Source organism: Phodopus roborovskii, unplaced genomic scaffold (assembly GCF_943737965.1).
Source record: "Phodopus roborovskii unplaced genomic scaffold, PHOROB, whole genome shotgun sequence".
NCBI classification, from domain to species: domain Eukaryota; kingdom Metazoa; phylum Chordata; class Mammalia; order Rodentia; family Cricetidae; genus Phodopus; species Phodopus roborovskii.
The window spans coordinates 6,728,306-6,755,024 of NW_026125540.1; the positions used below are offsets into that span (position 1 = coordinate 6,728,306).

At 39.9% G+C, this 26,719-nt stretch overlaps 1 protein-coding gene across 1 annotated transcript in view; it reads right to left on the reverse strand.

Annotated features, from left to right (window-relative positions):
- Cog6 (component of oligomeric golgi complex 6) overlaps positions 1-26,719 on the reverse strand; it is a 51,006-nt gene that overhangs the window by 16,674 nt on the left and 7,613 nt on the right. The window contains exons 5-17 of the mRNA XM_051176918.1: positions 24,525-24,636; positions 22,534-22,616; positions 22,113-22,183; positions 20,150-20,243; positions 16,213-16,341; positions 16,046-16,137; positions 13,356-13,420; positions 9,436-9,527; positions 7,589-7,706; positions 4,176-4,307; positions 3,699-3,866; positions 2,350-2,457; positions 1,506-1,559 (exon numbers count right to left, since the gene is read on the reverse strand). Coding sequence (XP_051032875.1) covers positions 1,506-1,559; positions 2,350-2,457; positions 3,699-3,866; positions 4,176-4,307; positions 7,589-7,706; positions 9,436-9,527; positions 13,356-13,420; positions 16,046-16,137; positions 16,213-16,341; positions 20,150-20,243; positions 22,113-22,183; positions 22,534-22,616; positions 24,525-24,636 — 1,318 coding nt within the window. The remainder of the gene's footprint in view (positions 1-1,505; positions 1,560-2,349; positions 2,458-3,698; positions 3,867-4,175; positions 4,308-7,588; positions 7,707-9,435; positions 9,528-13,355; positions 13,421-16,045; positions 16,138-16,212; positions 16,342-20,149; positions 20,244-22,112; positions 22,184-22,533; positions 22,617-24,524; positions 24,637-26,719) is intronic.

The following is a 26,719-nucleotide window of genomic DNA, read 5'->3' on the forward strand; positions in this document are numbered from 1 at the left end:
ATCTCCCTCTCCTCCTCCCAGCACTGGGACTACAAGCATGTGCCACCACATCCAGCTTTTTGGTTTTTTTTTCAGGGGTGGGGGGATGGGAGGGGGTTTCTCTGTAGCTTTGGAGCATGTCCTGGAACTCAATTTGTAGAACAGGCTGGTCTCCAACTCACAAAGATCCTCCTGCCTCTACCTCCCAAGTGCTGGGATTAAAGACGTGTGCCACTACCACCAGGTCCCATAACAGATTTTTAAGTGGGTACTGGGAACCAACTGAGGCTCTCAACCTTACAAATAACTGTCTAAGAAACTTGGGTCTTTTTAAGTGAACCTGAAATTCAGTCACTGTCATAAGAAATTTTAAACACAAAATTTCCTCTGAAACTCTAGTTTGCTAGTACAATTTTCACTGGGTGTATATGCTATGATTGTTACGTCTCTGTGGGGTCTTTGCCCTATCTGTCTCATGTAGGGCTCTGAACTATAGACTGTCTATGACTGTTACTTTACAAGCCTTTAGTTACTTCTAGTCCCGGCAGTTGAGATGGTTTATTTCAATTGTCTGTTTGGCAGGACCAGGATTCAGCTGGCCAGGAGTCTCAACAATGGACTATCTAAATTAGGCTGGGCTGTGGGCATGAGAAAAGTTCTTAATTGGGTTAATTGTGAGAAGACCCATACCGAGACTGGGCAATACCATTTCTTGGAGTGGGACCACATGACCAGCAGAGAGGGAGCTAGATGTGTATGCATTCATTGCTCTCTTCTGACTGAGGACTGCAGTGACCAGTTGCTTCAAATACTCACCTTTAACTGTGAGTTAAAACAAACCCTTTCTCCCTTAAGTTGATGTCATCAGAATATTTTATCCTAGCAACAGCAAAAGTTAAAAACTAAGACAGTGATATGGAGGGCATCTTTGCTATTTATTCATTGGAGGCCATTCAGTTTGTTAGGAATTATCTGAAGAAGTCAGGACACATGGTAACTGCAGTAAGCAAGGCTCCACACTCTGGAAGCTGACTTCCAAGGTGGATGAATTAAAAAGTTAGAGCAAGAGTACTGCTGTGAAACTTGTAGAGGGGTTATCTTATGAGTGACAGGGCTATGTGACTTATAAGTCATGCCATGCAGAGATATGCACAGTATATGCAAATTCATGCACAGAGTAGTATAGTACAGAAGAACATACAACCCCTAATGGTGCTCATACTGAAAGAAAGACAGTGTGTCTGTAATTCACAGCCTAACTTCATGTGTCAGAACTAACCCTGAAAATGAAGAATCCTAAACCGTACTACTGGTGACTTGAATGAGGTATGATGGAAGATTACAACAAGGGTAAATCCCGGTCAGAGCTGATAAAAGGAGCAGACATGTAAGAGCTATTATCAAGCTCAAATTGAACAGGATACATCAAGAGATAAAAACTATCACCAGGACATTATCACCGCACAGTAAACTGCAGCTAGCAATCCCTAAGGAAATCAACTTGAAATGCTCTGTTATACACTTACCATTGCAGCCTTCAGTGCCACAGAATCTAGGTTGGGTAAACTGGCTAAAGATCCCTACAAAAAAGTTATAAAAATGGTCTATTAGAAGATTGCCCACCTTCAGAAAAATCATATAGGTGCTCTCAAAGAAAGTTGTTTCCTCTTAACTAAGTAAGAGTAGGGCCATAAATGAGGAGAAAACCATACATTTATCCACCACACTTGAGGGTTACTCAAAGCAAGAAAAGCAACTGACTAACACTTGTAGGATGCTGGTGAGGTTGGAGCCACAGTGTTTCAGGAAACAGAGAATAGTAGGAGCTGGCTTCCTGTCAATCAGCTACAGCAAAACACAGAGAAGTCCTTTCTTTTTAAGGCACCTTATTTTTTTTTTTTTTTTTTTTTTTTGTTTGCTCCCCATCGATGGCTCTCCTCTTACTGCACTTAAGAGAAAGCACTTTTCTTTGGAAGCACCTACATATTTTCTGAACTTGGGCAACCTTCTAATCTTACTTTATGTTAGGGTTTCCCACCGCTCCAGGACCTATTACTATTAGTGTTCTGTAAGATCATTTCAGCCCAGAATACCAGTAAGAACATCTTGTATACTTCATAATACTCATTTCTGTGCAGTTATATCTTATGTTACTAATTCATAAGTATTTTCATTACTTCTAACAGAATCATTTGCATTTTTAGGCACTCTCCTGCCCCTATGACAGACACTATGATTAGCCCTGCCTCAGCGGGGGACATGGACATAGAGGACCGCTAATCAGCGGCACAGCCAAGATCAAAATGTAGAGTCCATTTCCAGGAGCCACCCCTGAGCTGCCCTATGCCAGGGCAAGTGGTGGATGCTCACCTGCTCAGGTTTATGTTGCTGTACAGTATTGTAGATATAGCTCAAGCCAACTCGAGTCAAAACATAAGAGGCTTGCTCATTTATAAGAGTGTCCAAATGGGCTTCAATCTAAAATGAAATACAGCAGAAAAATCATGTTAGGTAAGAACTAACAGTGACAGGAGTAAAAGCAGAGCACACTGGCACTGTCATAGAGGCCTTGTCTGGTTGTGACCAAGACAATAGGGCCCAAGCCTCCACAACAGATTTTTCTTCCCTCTCAAAGAAATCCCTACCACTTAAGAAGTTACGACTAAAGATGACCCTAGTGCTGGCCATGAGCTAAGGAACAGGCGTTGCTGTTCAGCTATTTCAAAAGCAGAACTCAAACAAGTCACAACTATCAAGCAAAATGAACTACTCAGGAATAATAAGGGCTTAACAGCTACCTTCTGAGCCTCCCCTCCATTCCCTGCCCTGCACAGCCCAATCTCTGAGGAACCCTGGTGGGCAGTGGCGCTGCAGCTCAGGAATGGGGTGCCTGAAGGAAAGCACCAATGAGAAGCTGCTCTTCCCATTTTCTAGGTCCTACTTCCCTTCCACACCACAAAGTGTCCCCAGTTTTACCAATCTGTTTGCCAGTAACACTAAGCGCCCATCAACTCTCATTTCTGCCACCACATGAAAGCCTGCATAGTTCAAGCAACTCCTGCACCTGTATTCTCCCACTAAGAAGTCTGCCACATTTTTTTTTTTTTTTTTTTGATGAAAATTCCCAAGGAAGTACAATTAAGAGTCCTTACTTCTTGGATTTACTGAAAACCAAATAATAATGAGCTTTTAGTGACAGACATTTGGGGCCTTTTGCTTTAGTTTGTTCCCTTGAACACTGCATCTACAAGTATTATGTCACTAGGTACCTTAAGAATGGCTTTGACTTAGTCATCATACAGACTTTTTAGAGACACCAGCTGGCTTACAGGAAGAGTGACTGTTAAACCATAGCATTTAATACTGCTTTACACATGTATAAAATGTGTCTGGCCTGTGTAACACATGGTGCACCAGCTACCTGGCTTGTGAATTACTATATATCACAACATCTGCACACAGCACTGAACACTCAAATGAATCAGAGGGCTTCCTTATACCACCTTATACTATGATCTGATCAATTTTCTTAACCATTTCACATTCTGGATTCTTTAAAGCTGAAAACCAGAACGTGTGTGTGTGCATGTGTGTGTGTGTGTGTGTACATGCCCCTAAAGGAGTTCATGAAGTCAGGTCATCAACATTTTTCAAAAGCTAGTAACTTAAAGCTATCATACTGAAAAAGCAGGATCAAAGAAAAGCCTAGCAAACTTTACCTGAAACTGAAGCATTTCCAGGCGCCTGTCGGTGAACTCAAACAGAGCCAATGTTGTCTTCATCATGTACAGTGAGTTGACCATGAATGTAGCCATGTCAGCTGTGCCTAAATTGCTGGCTGATACTGTACACATTTGGAGGAGAGGATCTAAGACACAGGACAAAACCTGTAAATGTAAAGGAAATGAATTCTTATTTCTTAATTATGACCTGGTCCTGGGGTTACAGCCTTTCAGAATTAAATGTAAAACTAACTAGAAGACAGCCAACTTATAAAAGTACATGAAGGAAAGATTTAATAGCAAAATCAGATAATGTAAATATATACATCATTGAATTACCCTTTAAAATCAAGAACTGATTTAATATTGAAGAAAAATCAACAATACAGGGATTATCAAAGTGTATGGTCACATATGCCGACATCTGACTGTCTAATAGAGGGTGAGCAAGCAATCAAAGAATTTACAAATTACCTGCACGAAGTCAGCCTGCCGAGCATCCAAGGGGACAACTGAAGAATCGTGTGATGCCAGAACCTCCCGCAGTAGAGTGAGTGTCTGATTCAGGGCAGAACTGGGCCCAAGGTCAGGGGGTGGAAGCTCAACCTGGACCAAAAGAACAGTTTACCTTCCACCCATGTTCTCTTCAGGGAGTTTAAAGCACACAAAGGGCTCAGGGTAAAAACTCATGTGTAACATACTGCATTGTCTAATGTATTAAAAACTTACAACTTATCTATTGTAAAGTATGCTGCTCAGAGTGACAAGGCCTTACCAGCCTACCCGGAGTTATTATTATAACTTTCTACATTAAAGCTCAAGAATTTATGAGAAAAGTTGGAATTTACTTGAATTCTAGAATTACATTTGTTACATATTGAATATAACCTGATTTTATTTTTAGCCCAAATTATAAGAATAAAGAAATCCCCACAGATGCAGTATCACTAAGAAATGCTATACCACTGAGAACCATCATCCACTCCAGGGCTCAGTGTCTAGGTTAGGGCTCTTGACACTGTTCTCTATCAAGGGCCCTGGAGAACTCCAGGTTGACCCGTAAGTTATGCACTTTAAAAAGCAGTTCATAAAAAATAAAGTACCACTAAAATTTTGAAAGATAAGTTCAAATCCTGGATCTACCACTTAAGTCACTGTGTGACCTTGGGAAGGCTAAGTCCTCAGAGCATCAGAGAAGCTCTGATGGACGAGATGGAATCCTGCCTCAGCTGCTGACCAGAGAGAGGCCCAAGTTACCTAGGAAGGGAAGCTAGGCCTAACATGTCACTGCTGCAAGGAAGCACCACCAGAGGGCCCCTGTGAGCTTCCTTTTTACTCATTTCTTTTCAATACGGAAACTTAAGTTTGAGACTGCCTATAAAACTTTAAAAGGATACCAGAGTGCTTTTTTTTTTTTTTTTAAAACTTTAACAGACAAGTATTGTAAATGAAACAAAATTTGGAAATTAGAGTCTTTGTAAGAAACTATAGCCTATGTCAGGCAGTCTTAGAAAAAGAGAAAACTTTGAAAGGTCAGGATTCATTTAAGAACTTTTCATGCATAAAAGTTAATGAATAACTGGCATCAGTAGGAATGGCAGTGTGACCTGTGAAAATACTTTCTTTTATGAAAGTAGGATTAGCAAGAAAAAGTTATGAGACACACATACAAACAAGGAAATATGGTCTGTGACAACCAAACGGGGGGGATGAAAACAATGGACACAGTAGACACTATTAAACAAAAATGCTACAGGTGAATAAAACAACTCAAAGAAAATTTTGCTACCTGGGTTCATCAGGCACAAAGAGTGGCCACTGTACTTGAAGAGGGGCCATTGGAGACTATCTGGTCTGTGTAATAGAAAGAAATGAAAATAAACAGAGACCCATGGGACCCTGTCACCAACCTCAGCATAATGCAAAGTCCAAAAGAAACTAAGAACAAGGAACAGGACAGTTGAAGAAACAATGACAGATGACCTCCCAAATATGATGAACATTGATCTCAATGGCTAAGCAGCTGACTGAATCCCTACACAAATCTGCTGTGGTCTCCACGGAGACAGCACAACTCAAAAGACAGCTGGGGAGATGGCTCAGTGGTGAGGAACACAGGTCAATCTTTCCACAGCACCTAGATTCAATTACCAGCCTGCACGGTGGCTCACAACCTTCTGTAACTCATTAAGATTAACAACCAATGTGTCACCAGAATGCACTAGATGTCACATACTTATGGGTTGGAAGAAGTACAATGTCAGCCAAGAATTCTATTTCTGGGAGTAGTGGTCTTTAGGATGCAGGAGAAAGTGATACTATCAAGACAAAAATATTTATTTTAGTAGTTTTGTTTATATTTTATTTTTCTCTTTGTGAATGAAAAGGCAACTTCATGAAGAAAAAATTATAAATTATGGTACAGATGATGCAGCACATTGCTGTCTATGATGACGCCAGTACAAGAAAGAACAGAGCTGTATAGGAGGGAGAAAGCAAAGGAAGCAGTGGCGAGATAGGGGATGAAAACTCAGAGGTAGAACACAGAGCAAACTAAACAAATTCTACTCTCAGGAAGTCATCCAGATGTAAATGGGTTATATATACTAATTAAAAGACAAAGACTGGAGGATGAATTTACTATTATTATTATTATTATTATTATTTACAAAACCATACTCAAACTGCATGTTGTCTTCTAACAAGCTCAAAGGAAAAGGACATAAAAAAGATACACTTTGCAAATAGGCAAATGAAAGCAAGGATAGCCACATGAATACAAGACAAAACACTAGTAAAAGTATCAATGTTCTGATACTAAAAGGATCAACTTGTGATGGGAGATAGAAAAGGTGCCTCCATAGAAGTATGTGCAACAGAACCCTGAAGCTGATAAAGAACAATGATTCCTGCTATAGAACTCTGCTCGACTTACAACGCTCAATCAGACAAGGTCTCTTGTGTTTTGTTGTTTGTTTATGACATGGAGTTTTTCTATTTATGTTCAAAAATGTTCATGTATATGACATAGAAGACAAAGCTGTGTCATTGGAAGGTGAAACTATGAACCTATCTGGAAAAACATCTTGTAAGAGTCCCAGGCTTCAGTGTCACACTGGCAGCTCATCTTAGTTACACATATTTGGAAAACTCTGTATTGAAAAATATTTAAAACTGAAATATTTAGAAAACAAGGCAGTAAAATTCACCTTGAGATTTCTCTCCAATTAGGATACAGTTATGCTAAACCAGAAAAATGAACTATGACTTGAGGTACACTAAGCTTCCTCAACATGAATTTGAAGGAGGGAAAAAAAATCACTCAAGTCAAAACATGAAAGCAGCCCATTCGGGCAGAGAGGGTAAAAGGGAGGGAGGGAAGAAGGGAGAGAGGGAGAGAGGGAGGGAGGGAGGGATTGACATGTAAAATAATAAATTTAAAAAAATGCTTTGACTCCAAAATTTAAGTTCAAGGACAAGTTACTGGGGAAAAGGATTTCTATTTTTGTTTCCACAGAAAATGAAAAGCTGTGGATTCTTTCCAGACTAATGTGGTTTGCTCAAGCCAGACCGCCTGAAACAGAGTACCAGGTGATCCTACATTCAAAACAGCTGGACAAAGCAGCCTGACAGACTACAGCCAGGATTTCTGAATCTTCTTAGAATCCCCCATGACAGCACCCCTTACCAGCAGGGAGTAGTTTGGAAAGAACGAAGCCCAAATTCCCAAATATTGTCTATAAATGTTTGTTTTCATTTAAATGGACTTGGTTATATAAAATAAATAAATAAATAAATAAATAAATAAATCTTAAAAAAAAAAAAAAAAAAAAAAAGCAGCCTATTCAATACAATGGCTGCAGCTCAGGGATGCTGACCACACCCACCTTGTCCATCAGTTTACTTGCATGGAGACTCAAGCTATTGAAGAATATTTTTTTGCTGAGCAAGTGCATTTCTTCAATTGTTGTCAGTAGAGTAGCTGCACTGTTTCCAACAATGGCACTGAAACAAAAGAATATTTCATTTCAGATTGCAAAACTGAAGCTAACACAATTCAGATCACTGAGCACTGTGCCTTAAGAGGTTCAGGTGTGGGGGTTGGAGCGATGCACAATGAATAAGACTGCTTGTTTTCAAGCGTGAGGGGCTGAGTTTGAACCTCTAGCACCCACATAAAGGCCATACATGGTTGCATGTACCTGTAACCCAGCACTGTGGGCCCCAGGAGCCCTGTGATCAGCGTAAAAGGCAAGCTGCAGGTCCTCATGGGAATAAGGCAGACAGTGATAGAGGATGTCCCCTGACATTCTCCTCTGGCCTCCTCACGTAGGATGGGCATATATCACACATATGCATACACACCATGGGGGAAGGGGATGGGAGATACTAGTACATTGATTGACCTGGGCTACAATAGTGAGACCTTACAATAAAAACAAAAACAAACTTGAATGTAAGTGTGTGTGATCTATATACTACTCTAGTTTCATATAAAATGTCAGTTTTCTTTTCATTTGAGGAAGGGGATTAAAAAGGGAAGGAAGCAAACTCAAGTTGGAGTATCCATATAGTATGAGAATCTGAAATATGGAACTGTGTACGTCACTGTTCAGAAAGCTTCTGATTTCAGAGCACTCAGGAACTGGGTGTTTAGATGAGGGGTATTGGATGAAAAAAGGCTTTTCTAACTATTCCACAATTCTGGTCCCAAGAATTCGGGGAAATGTTAGTCAACCTGCATCATGTTTCAAATATTTCATAACATACTTTAGCAAGGCAGCGGGTCAGAACTGACATCTGTGACATGCAAATGCTTTCCTCTCTAGCATAGCAGACATGCATGCTGATTACACAGAAAACTCTGGTTTTAATTTTAAGTAAGCGAATCAATAGCTCTGACTGATTTGATAATTAGATTGTATAATACTGAGTTGTTTTCATTAAAACTAGCATATCCTATCAACAATAAATATATGTACAAACTATAGTTACTCAGATTCATATAGATGCTTAGGGAGCAGAATACTTTAGACTAGTTATGAAACTTTGCTATTTTGAAATAATTATATTAGCATATTTGGTAATATTCAATTTTCTATTAAATAGATGATTGTTAAATCCATCTAAAGAGATTTCAATTTTTTTGCAAGGACATAAGTACATACACTTATTTCCCTCATTGATATACTACAAGGAACTTCAATTTTAATATATTTAGGTAAGACACATAAGCTTACTTTTCTGGAGAGAAGATGAAGCCATGTCCATGTTATCACTCATGCAAAACTAAATGCTAATGAAGAATTGAGGATGCTGATGCCCAGATGACAGAGTACACTCATTATGTCCTACCTTACCTGTTCCCAATGGCTCCAGCTGCCATGGGTCTCATTTACTAAAGCAGCAAGGCTTACTTTGTAGACCTATTTGGTTATGTACACTGTATGTGTCTCTGTGTGGATCTCTGTGTGTGTGTGTATCTATGTGTCTATATCTGTGTGTGTATGTCTGTGTGATCTGTGTCTGTGTATGTGTTTCTCTGTATATGTGCCCCTCTCTCTCTCTCTCTTTCTCTCTCTGTGTGTGTGCATGTGTGTGTGTGTGTTCATTCATGGAAAAGGAAGGGGAGAACAAACAAACAGGTAACAACCATGGATGATCTCACATGGTACACACAGAGGAAAACAGGAGAAGCACTCCAGGGGATACAAGCACATCACTGTTCAGTTACCTGATTGTATGGTGGTAAAACTTGAGGAGATTAGAAATTTTATATAATAAGACTGCCCCAGGTTCAGCAAGTATTACTTGTTCAATTCGAACCTATGGAAACAAGAACAAAAAGCCCCTGAGCATTTATTTCTTAAAAGTATACCTTTACTTCATTAATGATGGGTTATAAACAACATAAAAATACTCAATTTCATTATTGTAGGAATCAAAAATGCTTTCTGAAGAAACTCTGCATATTAAGTCATAAGATGTAAACATTTTAGTACAAATTCTTAAAAATGACTCACTATCTGCAACATTTGGCTCAAAGCAGGCAATACTGAAAACTACAGCAGGGCTGGCCACTCTGCAGTTCAGCACCACTGTGTAAGATCTAGTTAAGACTAAACTGCAAAGGCAGCTGCTGCAGCATTCCTAAAATGCCTAGTTAGCACCACTCATAAAAAGGAAAGAAAGAATTCTGTCTGCATTCCACTGTTTGTTCCTGTTAGCAGAGACTAGGAAAGCCATAAATTAACATCAACATATCTGTCCAGCTGTAAGGCTGCCAGGACAGAGCCAGACCTAAGGTGAAGATGAATGTGCTCTTTTCAGGAATCTTCTACTTAAACAACTCCTACCACCCATCGCTCACACCATCTAGTCTGTCTATCCTTATACTGCTCCTCCTGTATCATCTTCCTGCTTTCTAAACATTGTTTCTTACCTCCTTTAGTCTCTGCAGCATGTGGTACAACAGTCCACACATGCTCAATAAACCCTCTGAGATTGAGGTTTCTCTGTTCTTTGATGTCAGGATATAGATACTCTTAGCAAATACATGTGTATATTGTATATTGCATGAGGCAGTAAGACAAGGAATGACATTTACATTTAAAAATCATCAATTTCCATATGAACACCTTTCTTGGGGTGTGCATGTGTTCATGCATTTATTTGTGTGTGTGTGTGTACACCCGCGCATGCATGTGTGTGTGTGCATGTGTGTGTGTGTATGCATGCCCATGTGCCCACACGAGCACAGCTACATGTAGGTAGTGAATGTCCTTGCATGCCTGTGTAGGGGCCAGCAATCTACCTAAGGTGTCTTTCTTCATCACTCTCAACCTTGTTTTTTGAACAAGATCTTTCACTGAACCTGAAGTTCACTGGCTGATTAGACTGCTGGTCAACAAGCGCCCACAATTATAATTACATATTACATCACTAAAAATAATGCTTTTAAGATCGTAACACAATTATTAAACTATACAGGACATTAACTGTAGACAGATGGACAGATGGATATGTAGCACCAGGTAAGTTATGTGGAAATCTGTCTTACGGAATTTAGAGATATTAATTCTTCATTCCTATTCCCTTTAGAAAGAAAGTGAGGACAGCAGAAGGACAGACAAAGGAAGAAAGGAAAGAAGGAAGGAGGAAGAAAGACAGAAATGACAAAAGCCCACCTCTCTCAGCTCTTGGGGGAAAGTGACACCCTGGAGTCACAGCAGACACAGCACAGACATGGGAAAAGAAGAGTGTGACAATGCCACACAAAGGAACGCCTTTTCTCACAAAGGCCACAACACACACCAGCCATTTAGCAAAACCAAAAGTCTTGGGGGAAATGCAATTTTTGTAACAAGAGAAAAATGAAAACTAAAAAAGAGACTAGTGATATGGTAGTGACAGCAACAGGATGAAGTCAGAATGGAGACGGTGGTGGAGAGCAAGCCCTTGGCAAAGCTTGAGAACAGACAGGAAGTTTATGGCACAATTCTAACATCCTTGGTAAATCGCAGTCCTTATTAGAGGGACAAGTGAGACTTGGGCAGATGCTTAAAGGGGCAGATGGGATGCAGAGAATCTAACAGCAGGAAAGCAAGGACACAGGGAAATGGGCAGTGCTGTCCTGTTAACACCAGAGTTGGGGTGTGTGAGGGGGAGACACAGATGCTCCCATGTCCTAAATTCACAGGGAATGAGTAATGGACTCTGCCTAGGCAAAGTACAAGGCCCATTCCAAGCCATGTGCTACCCAGCTCCATTTCACACACCTCTTATCTCTCTGTATATCTATTTTCACAGGACTCATAATTTAGGGAGGTCAAGAGCACATGGCACATTAAGGATTTAATTAGAAGACAGGGAACATTTATGGGGAGGAAGGGCTATAACCCATGGATCTGAAGAAGGCAGACAGACTCACAAATTCTGGTGCCTCTGTTCAGGAGTGTCACTGTGAGTTTGATGCTAAGGAGACAGCATCCTACATACAACAATAGGAGCAGTTTTGAACAGACTACAGATTTCTTAAACAGACAAATAAATGGAAATAAACAGGCTTCTGTGCTAGCTGCTCTTTGTCAACCTGACAGAAGCTAGAGAAGTTTCGGAAGAGGGGACCTCAAAAGAGAAAAATCTCCCCACCAGATTGGCCTGTGGACCAATCTGTGGTGCACTTTCTTGATTGAGGATTGATGTGGGAAGGCCCAGCTCACTGAAGGCAGGGCCACCCATGGGCAGTTGTTCCTGGGCTGTATAGCAATGCAGGCTGAACAAGCCATGAGAGCAAGCCCGTACACAGCACCCACCCATGGCCTCTACCTCAATTCTTGCCTCTAGGTTGCTGTCCTGGCCTCCCTCAGTGATAGACTGTGATGTGGAAATATGAGCAAAATAAACAATTTCTTCCCAGGTTGCTAATGATCATGGTATTCTCATAGCAATAGAAGCCATAACCAAGACAACTTTCATCTTAATATTTTTCTTAGTGATCTACTTTCTTTACCTCATCAATGTAAAATTCATTCTCCTTAATTTTTAAGCAGCTAAACATCTCCCAAAAACATGATAATAGATGCTGCTATTAAGGGAAGTTGTAGATAAATAAAATTCTGGGGTGGTGGTATTGAGGCAGGGTGTCTCTGTTTTGTGCAGACTGGCCTCAAACTTACTATGTCATCCATGTTGGTCTCAAACTAGCCTCCTAGGATTATAGGTATGCACCATCATATTTGGTAAGAGCTTAATTTCACTCTTTTTATCTTTTTAACAATTGCTAGTAATATACAAAACAATTAAAATGTATATAGATTATTAATGTCTCAACATTACAATGGCAGGAAGTATTTCATTTGGTGGAAGTCATAAAATAATTTCAAATATTTATTATCAAGTTATGGTGATATTTGAATTTATAAGCATAATAAACTGTCAAAAGGTAGGTCATCAGAGATTTGTTTGCCTGGGCCAAAATAACAAAAGAAAAATCTTAGAAAAAAAATGTTCAGTTTATAAGAATAAATCATAAAACTTAACGTCGACATACTAAAGGGAAGTCAGTCCACTGCCAAGCTTTCTGTGACTCCATAATGGAACGCAGTCTGCGGCAGGTGCCTCACTTTACCCTCACCACTGTCCACAGGAGGTACTTGAGAGCAGGGCCCATGTGAGCACACTGTAGCACAGAGAAGTGGAGCACTGGGACAAGAGCAGAATGAGTTCTGAACCTGCTGACTCAAAGCCTGCCCCCGCATGGCAAGTAGTTTGGCAGCAACAGCAACAGGGAAGTATGTTCATATTTGATTAGTCATTATTTATTAGTATGATAAACAAAAGGAAGGTCCTGTGCTTGAGGCAATACATTAAATACACTCATTCACTTGCTGTTCCAATGTAATGCTTTTCCTCACTTGCTTACCAGTGGCATAGGAAGCATAACCTATAAAGTCAGTTTGTAAATGTAAACTACTGCTGTTCCCATCTTCTTAGAGAGCAAGCAATGGTTTCAATTTAAGTATATCAGCCTAGTTGATCTGTTATTCTGACAAAATTCTAGCTTGATTTCAAGCTGTTACTTATCAATTTCTCTGAACTCCTAATAATAAGTCAATACTTTAGTCAGATATCTGAAACCACAAAACCCTTTACCTTTAGAGGCCGACACACACCCTCAGTGATATGTCCAACAACTTCTTGAATATTTTCTTCAACACCTAAAATTAAGTACAACAGAATTATTTTTCCCAAGTCATATCTGACTTCTGTAAGCTTTAAGAAGTACTGATCAAAAATACCTAAAATGCCTGATTAATGTTACAAATGCATTTAAAATAAATAGCAACATTTTGCTAAGTGTAATTTTTGACGTGTTTGTAATGGTGCTAGCAACTAGTATGTGTCTACAAAATGCTGACAATTTGTGTGAATGATGATTAACAAAATGAACATTGTTGTAGAGTATTATTTTTTTAAAGTGCTTGTTTTTTTGTAGAGTATTATTTTAAGATGTGTTACATTTGTTTACACTATGGGAGATTTGTTTAATGATTTAAAGACGCGTTGCTTTCTTTTTATGTTGCATTTGTTTAACTCACTGAAGCCGTGTTACTGTGCCTGTCTACAACACCTGACTGGTCTAATAAAGAGCTGAATGGCCAATAGCTAGCCAGGAGAAAGGATAGGTGGGGCTGGCAGGCAGAGAGAATAGACAGGAGGTTGAGAAAAGGACAAAGGACTCCAGGGGCCAGCCACCTAGCTTCACAGCATGCCACAGAGTAAGAAGGAAAGAAAGTTATTAAGACTAGAGAAAGATAAAACCCAGAGGCAAAAGATTGATGGGATAATTTAAGAAAAGCTGGCTAGAAACAAGCCAAGCTAAGGCTGGGCATTCATAAGACAGAATAAGATTCTGCATGATTTATTTGGGAGCTGGGTGGTGGGCTTCCAAAGAGTCAAGAGTTTAAAAACAAACAAACAAAACAAAAACTACAGAACCCTCTTGTGAAAAACCTGAGTGGGATACAAAGGAAACCCCACACGAGTCCTGTGAGCTGGAAGAGGCAGGGGAAGGTACAGCAGGACAGTTCTGCAAATGCTTCGCTTGAGGCACAGGGAAGCTAACACAACGAGAATAGAAGGCTTAAAACTGATCATGCCACCCCAGGAAAAACTGACACTGCTGTATGCTGATTACTACTGAGCACTATACATTTATAAGGTGAGACAGACAGGCAACCACTTTCATTTTCAGGGTGAGGCTCAGAATTTAACCTAACAATAACTTCTCTTTAAACTTCTAAACATACTTCTCACATAAACTTTTCTAAAGGCACCTTCAATGAAACATCCCTTCTTCCCATTCCCCCTTTGAGGAGGGGGTAGGGCCTCACCTTGTAGTCCTGGCTGGCCTAGAGTTCACTATGTATACATCAGGCTAGCCTCAAATTCACAGAGATCTGACAGCTTCTGCTTCCTGAGTGTTGCAAGTAAGGGTGTGCACTACTATGCTCAGTCTGGAAATGAATTCTTTTAAAACTGGGTAATATAAGGATGGTAACAAGAGAAGAAAAAAAAGTACAGATTTTGTTCATGCCCATAATTCCAGCACTCAGAAGACTGAGGCAGGAATAACAATCTGAGGCCAGTCTTGGATGCACACAGTAAGACATGTAAGACCATGTCTTACACAAACAAAAAATACAAACTTTGTAGATACATGCTTCACCAGATTTAAATACTGAGGAGCTGAGCCTGTGACATAAGTGCTACCACAAACTTGTGTGTGGCCTCTCCCAAAGCCACAGTGATGCATGGCCACTCTATACCACCCAGTGAGATGATACCAACAACAGCATTTCTCCCTACTTCCTATCAAAATCAAAACACCCTCAGCTTACACATTAAATCCCCAGGCTCTAATATAAGTCTCTTGTAATGTTTGATCTCATCAATTTGACTAGATTTTAGAATCACTCAAGACACAAATATCAGGGTGTATCTGTGAAGGCATTTTTAGAATAGTTTAACTGAGGCAGAAAACTCATACTAAATGTGGACTGGGCCCAAACTGATCCAAATGGGAAAAGAACAAGAGTGCCCAAGGCACACCAGCATCATCACTCTGTGCTTCCTGACTGTGGACCACTATAATGGAGCATCCTCCCTCCCTCCCTCCCTCCCTCTCTCTCTCTCTCTCTGTGAACTGCTATAACCAACCATCTTCCTCTCCTGCTCCCATGCCTTTCCTGCTTCAGTGGAATTCTTTCCTTCCATGTGTTGCTTTTGTCATGAATTTTATCACAACAACCAAAAAAGTAGCTAACATAACTCTTAAGAAAGTTATGACTAAGAAAATTGGAAATTTTATTGACATCAGCAACTCTAGAATATAGTCATTGCTCTAACCCTTAAAACCCAAACATTCCAAGTACCCATGGTAATTATCAAAAAAATAGAAAAGAAAACAAAGAGCTTTAGAATAGTCCCCTGAAAATCAGCCTGTTCACTGCATTGTGTGATGCTGAGGATCTGAGCTAATGTATGCCAGGCACTCCAGCCATGCGTTAACAGAAAGCAGCAGTGTAGTAGAAGATAAGAAGACCCTAAGCAACAAACGACAGCACAGCAATCTACTAAGCAGAAGTAGTGTGTGTGTGTGTGTGTGTGTGTGTGTGTGTGTGTGTGTGTGCATGTGTACATGTGAACGAGCGCAAAGAGAACAGAATAATTATGTGTCATCTAAGTGTGAAATGTTTATCTCAGAGAAGACAGCAATGGAAACACAGAAGCCATGTGCATTTTCTCTATTAAGCATTAACAATAACTGTCAGGACACTCACCCTGTGCAGTTACGTGCTTTAAGAGAGCTTCCAGATGTTCCTTTTCAGAGGCTGTAGCTTGATGGAGCCATGCCAGCATATCTCCTACATACCTAAAGAAAAACACCAGTTAGTAAAGATGCCCCAGGGAAAAGTATCAAGTCCTCTACTAGAGTCAATTACTATACCTCAGAGGGTCGTGGGAATGCATTTCAATGGGTCTAGGTGTACCTCCTGGGCCTCCTCTTGTGAGAGCATCAATAAACCCACGAACAACAGTACTTCGCCTGGCCGTTCCAAACTCATCTAAGGTATACCTACAAGAAACACATTATGTGAAATAGCTACATTTCCCCTAACAGACTCCTCACTCCATGCCTAAGATCAGAAAGATAGGAGACCTTCACTAAGTTCACGCTCCTCAAGCAGTGCTATATTGAGACGAGACTAAGAGTTACTAGTCATTTTAGTGTTCTAAAAAATTCAATCAAGGTACAAATTTTGCTCCTTCAAAGAAAGAATGCTTGGGACTAGGTAGTAGCAGAAGCAGCCACACTGGGAACAGCTGGTGTGGCTTCACGGTAGCTAAAACATGATGCCCCCAAGTTTACAGAAAGTCGCATACCAGTTTTCAGATGCTGATTAGAATTCTATAGCCCAAAAATACTAAGACTTTTTTCCCCATATTAAAAATTTCTCCTTATGTTACTATAACTTAGCACCAAATACTGACCCAAATTGCTCCTAATTTTTAAAAGTTTATTTTGACTCCAATGAGACATATTACATTAACTGGCATTCTGTGCTCAGTAAACACCTTTTCTCTTATATTAGAAGGCACCCATTCTTGCTGGGAACGGGGGAATCTTTCCATGGTGGAAGAACTGACAAGAGAAAGAAAGCTATGGACTAGAGTGCAGCGTGACCCAGGATGAATTTGTGGGGATGACTAGAATGAGCTATTGTTTCCTAACATAATTGTCATTCTTTATACCCTCCAATTCAAAGTTATAATTAAAGAAATTAAAGAAATTAAAAATGTAAAGCCAGCAGATTCCATACCACCAACTTTAAAATCCTAAACAATATTCTACCAGCCTAAATATTAGGAATGAGGTCAATAACTAACAAACAAAATTTAACCAAAGTTTCCTCAAGAAGTCCAGAAAAATAACTTTCTCAGCCTACATTGCTTTCCCTATCCTGCTGTAGATATAAGAAAAAGTCCATGTTCCGTTAAACACAGGGATGTTGTTGGATATTCTTACTATTTTACTATTTCCAACTGAAAGGGGAGTGAGTGAAATGACAGACAGCTAGCATTTTTAGGGACAGGGCCCTCTTCTGAGGGCTGTTCACTCTAGATCTCTGCAGATGCAGCACAGCAGAGGGAAGGGAAATGCAGCACCAGGCAAAGCTTTAGCTATGCTGCACAAACGCTTGCATTACTTTCACACTTTAAGACAACTGAGAATCAAAGAGTTCCTGTTTGTTTTCTTCCTTGTGCTCTTTAACCACACACATTTAACCTAGACAAATCTTTCTGGCAATTTTACCAACTAAAACCTCCTGGATGATCCAATGACTGATACCCCCAAGCCTTCATCTTTGTAAGCATAAAAACCCAATCTTCCCTCCCCATCACCATATGTAATAAGGAAACATCTGTTTCTAGGACTGGGCCATGATCCCAGAGACAAATGACCCCACTCAGTCAGAGTTCTAAAGGGAGTGTGCTTATCAGGCTTAGTGAACCTGTATAATAACACGCAGTCTCATTTAATGCTAAATCATCCTTCAGGTTAAATATATCTAAGAAAAACAACATGAAGCACTTAGACATGGAACATCCACTTTAGAGACAGATAAAACTTTTTAAAAAGGACTTTCCCAAGAAAGGTCAAAATTTCAAAGTGTAGCTTTTGTAAGAGTGAATATTCAAAATACATAAATATTTTAAAATTTTGGCAAAAAATCAAATTAAAAGAATACTACAGGGGCTGGAGAGATGGCTCCACAGTTAAGAGCACTGGCTCTTCTTCCAGAAGACCTGGATTCAATTCCCAGCACCCACATGTCTCAGCTCACAGATGTCTGTAATTATAGTCCCAGGGGATCTGAAACCCTCACACAGACATACATGCAGAAAAAACATCAGTGCACATAAATTAAAAATAAAAATTATTAAAATTATTTAAAAAAAAAAAAGAATACTGTAGAATCTCCTTTTTGGAATGCAACACAAATTCATTAAAAAAAAAGATGGCTGGGTTTTGTATAAGCCACTGCCCCCTACACCCCCCCCCACCATGCCCCCCTACCCTGAGGTAACATGTACGCTTCCAGTTTACTAATGGTGAAAAATTAGAAATTTGTTTAAAAATAATTATGTGTATGATGCTGTTCTGGTTTCGTTTCTGTTGCTGAGATTAAAAAACAGCAACTTTGGAGAGAAAGGAGTGTATTAGTTCAGTCATCACTTTTGGGAAGCCAAGGCAGGACTCCGAGCAGGTCACTGTGCGTCCACAGACAAGAGCAAAGACGCACCTTGCAGCATGCTTGCTGTCCCATTGGCTGCTTTAGCTCAGCCAGCCTTCTTCCCTCTTACACAGTTCACACCCAGCCTATGCAATGGTGCCACCACACCCATGTGGTCTTCCCACTCAATAGTCAGGACAATCCCACTCTACCCTGGCATATCCACAGCCAGTCAGACATTAATTCCTCATGGAGCTCTGTCTAGGTGGTCCCAGCTTGTGTTGAGTTGACAATGAAACTGAAAGGTACAGTGGTTTATTAATGTAACACATTAGAATTACAGTTATTACTAAGAAACATGAGATAGGCAACTTTCTCAAGGACATCATCTGACACTGTCTTCTGCATGTTACAGATCACTTGAGAGGGCTGAGATGAAGTCCATACATTGCTATCTGTTGGCTAACAGGAAGCACCCCACAGTGGACAGACACACTAAAATTACACAAGAAAAGGCAGATTTCTCTTCATTTCTTAGCCTGGTCTGCTGACTGGTCAGTCTCCGTGGCTGCTTTTCTGCTCAACCTCCTAACACCCCTTACAACCTCCAGATCCTATTACTACCCTTCTACTTTGCTCTTCTCAGATTAAGTCTGCTCCTTCCGCCTGACTTGAGTTTCCCTCTGCTGTCCTATTGGTGCCACAGAACCCTGCTTAGACCTCAGCTTTCTGCCTGCTTACCCACTGGTTGGAAATGTCTAACATTCTGCACCTAACAGAAGAAGGCCTTCACAGCCTCGTAAGACAGGCACTGTTACTGTCCTTATTCTACCTAGGAAACTAAAGCTCACAGAGACTCAAAGCTTGTTTGGTATACCTGACTCAAGAATCCATTTTAAGCTCAGTACTGGGGATCCGTGAAGATGGCTCATTGACAGAGGACCTGCCACACAACCATGAGGATCTAGGTTTGGGTCTCCAGCAACCACATAAAAAGCCAGGCAAGACGATGCACACCTAAAACCATAGTTCTGAGGTAGCAGAAACAAGGGCATCCTGTGCTCACTGGTCATCTCTCACAGCATCAACACTTGTCCTTACAGCTGGTTTTCATTATGCTCCAGAGCTTTAAAACTGCACTGGCTTTTGTTTAGAGTAATAAATATTAAGATAGAGAATTTAAAAATCAACTAATTAAAATGCACAGAGTTCCAACCCAAAGCACTATTATGAAGATCTTAGATGCATACTTATAAGATCAAAGACCTGGATCTTTTTTTTAAATGCCAATTGATGGAACCCTGACTGTGAATATCCTTTCTCATCTAAGAGTAACTATACTAGACAATGTTTATATAACTGCATTCTCTCAGGGCTGTGTTGCTATAGGAGTTTTAGTGATGAACATATCTAAGGGAGTTAATAAGATGGCAAACTGGCTAAGCCACCTGATTGCCACATAACTAAGAGACAGTCACACTGCAGGGAGGGGCACCTTGGTTTTCCCTTTACTACATGAGCATTCAAATAACCTGGTGCTCCAATAGCACATGTGGAGAAGTGAAGTATCACTGAGCATAACACTGGCATGAGCCAGGTACTACTACAACCAGGGTAATAATCAGAGACAAAGCAGTTAAGTCTTACTTGTATAAGACAGGCCTGTCCTGCAGGGCTTCCATGGCCTGAGTTAACACCGCAGACACGTCACAGGACTCTTGTGTCAATGCTCTGCATTCACCTGGAACACAATCAGCATCGTAACTTCTGCTACCTGTTCACACTTCCAGCCCTTTTCTTCAGAAGCAGTATTGTTTGTTCTATTTTATGCCTCAGTTTTAATTATAAAGTGAATGCAAATTCCCACTATGTTCAAATAACTGAAAGACTTACTCAGTCTTTCAGACTCACAGCAGTGGTTGATTTCCTAGCACACAATGACTGAGGACTGCTGAGGCACCTTATCATGGCTCCACCATTCCTGGGAGCCAAGGCTGCACAGCTGGCCAACACCAGCTTAGGAGTTAAGGAAGCACAAAGAAAACTGAGGCAATGCCTTTGAGGAGGTGGAATCCAGCCACAAGGTAGACACAAACACGCGAAAAGTTCAAAAACAAAACAGTAGCATATCAGTGTGTGATGTTAGTCACTGCATCACAGTGGGTGTAGTCTTGAAGACTGAGACAAGACCTGGACACAGAGAAAGACAATACACCAGATATGGGAACAAACCATATACACAAGAAGAGGTAGAAAAACAGGGAATCTAGACCTTAAGCCAACAAAGGAAAGGACAAGGCATCCAGTACAGTGTAGTGCAGGTACAGTCAGCTAACTGGATTAACTCCTGTCCTTGCAGGTAATACCTGGTAATACCTGACACACTGCATATGCACACTCTGCGATTGCTCAATACAAATGTCTTCCCCAATTTAACACATTATTTCACAGAATGTTTTAGTCTACCTTGCAGGACTTCATGGCCTGACTTAACATTGTAGACGCTTGTGCCTTTGCAACCTGTGTCTACGCAAAGCACCCTCTGAAATTACCCACACTCAAGCTTCTGGAACCTATAAATGTTAGTGCCTTATGTGGCAAAAGAAAAATTGAAGATGGATTGAAAATGAAAAGACCTTGACATTGGACAATTTTCTCAAATTGCCAAAGTAAGTTCAAGGTAACCACATAGCTCTAAAATAGAAGGGAATGCCATCAACGAGTCATAAATAGGAAATGGGCTAATGAAAAACGGGAGTGAATTGGCTAGACATGTGGGTTTTGAAGACAGAAGACAAGGGATCATGTGACAAAGCAAGCATTGAGAACCCTTAGTGACAGCCAGCAAGGAAAACTCAAGACTTTATTCTTACAAATGCAAGTAACCCAACTAGTCCAACAAATGGACAAGGAAAGAGCGAAACTATGTGACAGGCCCTTCCAACACTGTAATGTTGACAAGGTGAGAACCATGACTGATTTCCACCTAGACCACAAAAATGATACATTCATCATTCTATCTCAAGTTTGCAGTAATTTATCAGTGAACTAGAAAATTAATTCACAAACTGTAACATTAAAGCTACATAAGCAACAAGAGCCACCCAATCAAATGCTGCCTTCATGCAGTAACTTATCAGTGGTCTAAGAAAGTTATCCACCATTTGTAACATTAAAGCTAAGTAAGTAGCAAGAGCTGCCCAATCAAATGCTGCCTCTTTCATTTATTTATTCTAGGGCAGAACACTGCCTTTGCTGTCTTCCTTTAGTGAAGATAGACTGCCTTCACTTATCCCACTCTTCAGCAAAAGTAAGGTTTGCTCTGCTTTGTGAAAAAGCAACAACTAGGGAGTAGAGATGGCTGGGCAGTGAAGACACACACTGCTCTTGCAGAAGACTCTGTTCAGTTTCCAACACCCATGCTGGGAGGCTCACAACCAACCTGTGACTTCAGCTCCAGGGAATCCAGCACCTAGTTCTGGCCTCGGTGGACACCTGCACTCACTTCATACTCTCCACATACATATACAAATACTTTTTAAGAAATCAAATAAAGACCAAGTGAAATTTCAAGAATTAAATACTAGTATGCATGAAAAAAATCACTTACTTTGAGCCCATCGGTAAAGTCTTTCATAAGCTGTTTCTTGAAGCAAAGCCATCTGTTCCATAATTTCTAAACTTAAATGAAAATTAAAGAGTTATTATATTTAAAACTTTAGGCAATAGCTAGATCTATGAATCTAATTATTCATGTTTAATTTTTATAACAATTTGGCCATTAATGTTATATCATTTTATAAAATTTTTCCAATAACTTTTTTACAATTAAATGTTAAATTTTAATTCCATGACTCAACTACAACTATTCTTTCAGTCAAATATATAAGGCTATGTACGTCCAACTTTCCCGAAGGCAAATGAAGATTAAATCCCTATTTCACAGAATATAGTTTCAAAGAAAACCTAGAACAACTGAAAGTTTACAAATACAAGCAGCAATGAGATTGGCTTACCAAGCAGCTACTCACCCTGCTGTCTGCTGGTTGGTTCTCAAAAGAACTTTGACATCATTATGAATCTGTTTCACTCTTCCTAATGCCTTGAAGAAGTCCTTTAAAATTAAAAATGTCATTAAAAAAAGAAATCTGTGTTTTCACAAAAAACTATACTATCCTGAATTAAAAAATCACTAAAAGGTGAAACAAAATTCTACCCAGTCTAATGAAGTCTTATACAGATATCAACTGTATTTTTATAGGTCTCATAGGTATTTCTTCACAATTTAGGCCAACATTAACCCAGTGCCTGGTGTGGACCAGGCGACCATTGTTACTTGACAAAGTTCCAGTATTTGGACTTTTCGGATCACAATTGTCTAACACCCTTTACTTTCAGTTTTAATGAGTCTCAATGTGTGTTGTGCCAGTTTCCTTATGCTTTTTCCTTTGAGAAATTTTGTGTAGGCTTTGAAGGATGAGAAGGATAAAAATGTATAAAATGGCAGCCTCTTTAAGGAAAATAATTCTTAAGAAAAAATCCTAGATACTGTGGAACCATATAGAGTGATAACTCTGCCTACAAATTTACACCAAGCTGCTAGAAAATTTAGATAAGTAAAATATGCTTGATAAATAAGGTATATTTGGTAATCAAGATTTATAAATTCCTAAGATCTACTCAGGTTCACAGTAATATCTGTCTAGCTTCATCTCTGCTTGCTTTAAGCTTTAGCTATACACATAACTGCAAATTTCTATAATGGAGTGTCTGGTGTGTGAGTAAGTCCTTTTCTCAAGGTCAGGCATCTAGACAAAAGTTCCCATTCTCTCAGGAGCTTGAAGAAAGTGCTTGCTTGCTGAAAGGAGCCATTCTTAACTCAGGTAAGAAGAACTTGTGGCCTTTGAATTAATATATGACTGGTGCCTACTAACTTGTCCAGGGCAATGCTAGCTTCCTTAATCCCTGCTCACAAGCCACACCCCAGCTCACCAGCCCCTTTCTCTCATTTAATCCTATGTGCAACTATGGAGCATAAAAAGTCTAACAAACAGTACGCTAGTTACCAGTAACAGAAAATGTGTAGGACTGAGAAAGTTCCTGTCCTCAGCTAGCACACAGCTGAGTGAGAGGACTGTAGGCCTGAAAATATCATCTAAACAGAGTAAGCCCTGGACACTCAGCAACAGCCCATTCCTGAGTCATTGGACTGTCTATTGTCTCTGCTACACATGCATTGTGTTCCTTCACACAGGAGATAACAGATACTACTCAGTATTCAGGCAGGACTCAGCTGGAAGAATACACTGGAGCCTTTAGGAGTCCTTTCCAAATAAACTGAACATCTTTAAGGAAAAAAGAAAAAATGGCACTTTGAGAGGTTTATTATTCTTTCATTCAGTTTGCAAAGTGTGGCACAGAATTTAAAAAAAAGATGAAAAGCAAATTGCACCTTAAGGAAAGACAAAGAGTTATGAAAGTAAGCAATGTATCACTATCCTAATCAAAACAGGGGAATAAAGAAAATATGTACATGCATTACACTGTAAGAGGTGATAAAACAGCCTAAATCCTGTACTCCATTTCAGAAATATCCTTTGTAGATCAGGCTGGCCTCAAACTCAAGAGTCCCCCTGCCTCTGCCTCCAACATGCTGGGATTAAAGGCGCATGACACCACACCAGACAGGATAATTAGAGAATATCCTTTTAAATGTAGATCTAAAAACACAGTTTGTACATGAGTAGTTATCAAGTAGAAGTAGTTCACAAAGGACAGACGTGGAAATAAGGGGTAAAGGAGGCTTTTTGGTTTTGTTTAGTTAGGTTGTACTCTGACTTCAAAATACATATGTAACTTCAAAATAAACAAAAACCAAAAACTAATTAAAATACATTCCTTAACTTCAAATTTAGAATTATTTTCACATTGATTTTTTTAGATGGGAAAATCAAGCTTTTAAGATCTCATCCTCTCTGTAGCATCTATAATCGCCGCACTGTTAAGAAGCCAGCACACGCACCTCAGTGACAGGGCCTCCTCTTGTGCCACGGAGAAGACCCATCTCATCAGAAGTCAGCTGGAACTTGGATAAAAAGGCATCTGCTACTTGCGCTCTGATTTCTAATCTCTGGCTATAACAAGAAAAATGAAACATGTTATGTTTTTGTACAATTACAAAGCAAACAATGTCCTTGACATATATCATATCAAACAAAACAGAACTGTGAAAGATTCTCAAAATCTCTGAGAGCCTTGTTTCCCCCTTAGACACTGCAGGATCATCAGCAGGCACACAATGAGATCATTCCAAGCTCATCAGGCATGCAGGCGACATAATTAGCTGATACTGCTCTGCCCTGCAGGTGTGCACACAGTAAAAGGTATTGTTCATTATATAAAGGAAAAAATACATTCACAAATGGTACCTTTATTACTAACAGCCTCTTACAAAGGCTATTTTCCAAGACAGAAATATGCCCTTGATTTCAAGCAATTTTTCTTAGTCATTAATACATCCTAAAAGTTTTCACATGAAGCACAAACAAAAATTAGTTCTCCTTGTTTTTTAATTTGTTAAAATTGATGTTATTTTATTTGCTAGAATTAATTTATGTTAGAATGAGATGTCAAGACCTTGTCAGTCAAAAAGGCCATGTCTCTATTCTGGCCCTCCCCACTTGGGATGGCTATTCTTGGTTGTCAACTTTATTACATCTGGAATTACTTAAAACCCAAATAACTGGCCACACCTGTGAGGGATTTCTTAATTAAATCATTTGAGGTTGCAAGCCTCACTTCTAATCTGGATTATCTGAGCTCACTTCTAATCTGGATATCTGAGGTGGAAAAACACACCTTTCATCCAGACTTTCTGAAGTAGGAAGATCTACCTTTTATCTTGGACCACACCTCTTGGCAGCCCATACAAAAGACATGGAAGAGGAAGCTCTCTGCCTGCTTGCTGTCACCCTGCTAGCAAGTACAACCCTTCACTGCATTAAAGTCTACACATTCAGCATTCTAGTGTATATTGAAGACCAGTTGAGACATCAAGCCTGTGAACTGAACATCTTCTGGATTCTTGAATTTCCATTCATAGGCAGTCATTGTTAGCTGTTGCACAGCCTGTATATCATTCTAATAAATCTGTCTATATATAAAGAGATTCATTCTATGAATTGTTCCTCTAGAGAACTTTAATATACCACTCTTTCTGCTAGACAATAAAACTCTTTCTGCTAGACAATAAAAACAACATTGTAAACTATACAATCTGGATGTAACATAGTTGGAGTAGCTAGCAATCAGGAAAAGGCATGCTCTAAACTAGGAAGCAATCTTCAGGGACCATGGGACTGGAAAGGGTCTCAAGCTAAAGGCCAGTCACTGCCTGAGCTTCCTGAGCAGCAACTCAACACTCTTGGTGCCAGAACCCTGGATCTGAGCTATATACAGCTGGGCATGGTGACACATGCTTGTTATTACAACACTATCCAGGCAGGGAGACAGTCAGATTGAAAATTTGAAGCTGGGATTATCTGTGATAGAGCCCTTGCTCAGCATATTTAAGAACATCAGTTGGATCCCTAGCACCACCAAAAATAAAAGAAAACCCCACAGTATTTCACCAGTGGTATTAAAAAAGTAGCAATATTCTACATTAGCAATCTAAGGGACCTCAGACAGTGGAACACTGTCTGGTGCACAAAAGGACTTTGGGGGCATATTCCCCATGGAGGAATACTCCCTTAACCTAGAGACAGGAGAGAAGACCTAGTCCCTACTCCAAATGACTTGACAGATTTAGATGATTCCTCCTGGAGGGCATCACCCTACATATGGAGTGGGAGGGGCAGGATGGGAGGGGAGGGTGGTGGTGGGGGGCATGAGAGTGTTGGAGAGAGGGAAAGAGGCAGGGAGGGAAGGAGGGAGGGAGAGGGAACTGGGATCCATATGTAAATTAAAAATAAAAAAAATAAATTAAAAAAAAATCTGTTGAGAATTACAAAGATAAGCATTAACACTGTCCATGTTCACAGCAGGACATGCCTGCTTTGGGTTACTTGTATTTTTAGGTAGAAAGACTTTAAATTCACCAAGTCAATACCCCTGGGATGAATAACATAAATTTTTAAAAGAGAAACAAAATCCAGGTATTTACTTCAAACAATAATGTAACCTCTTAATTAATTTTACATAGAGCTAAAGGGTGCA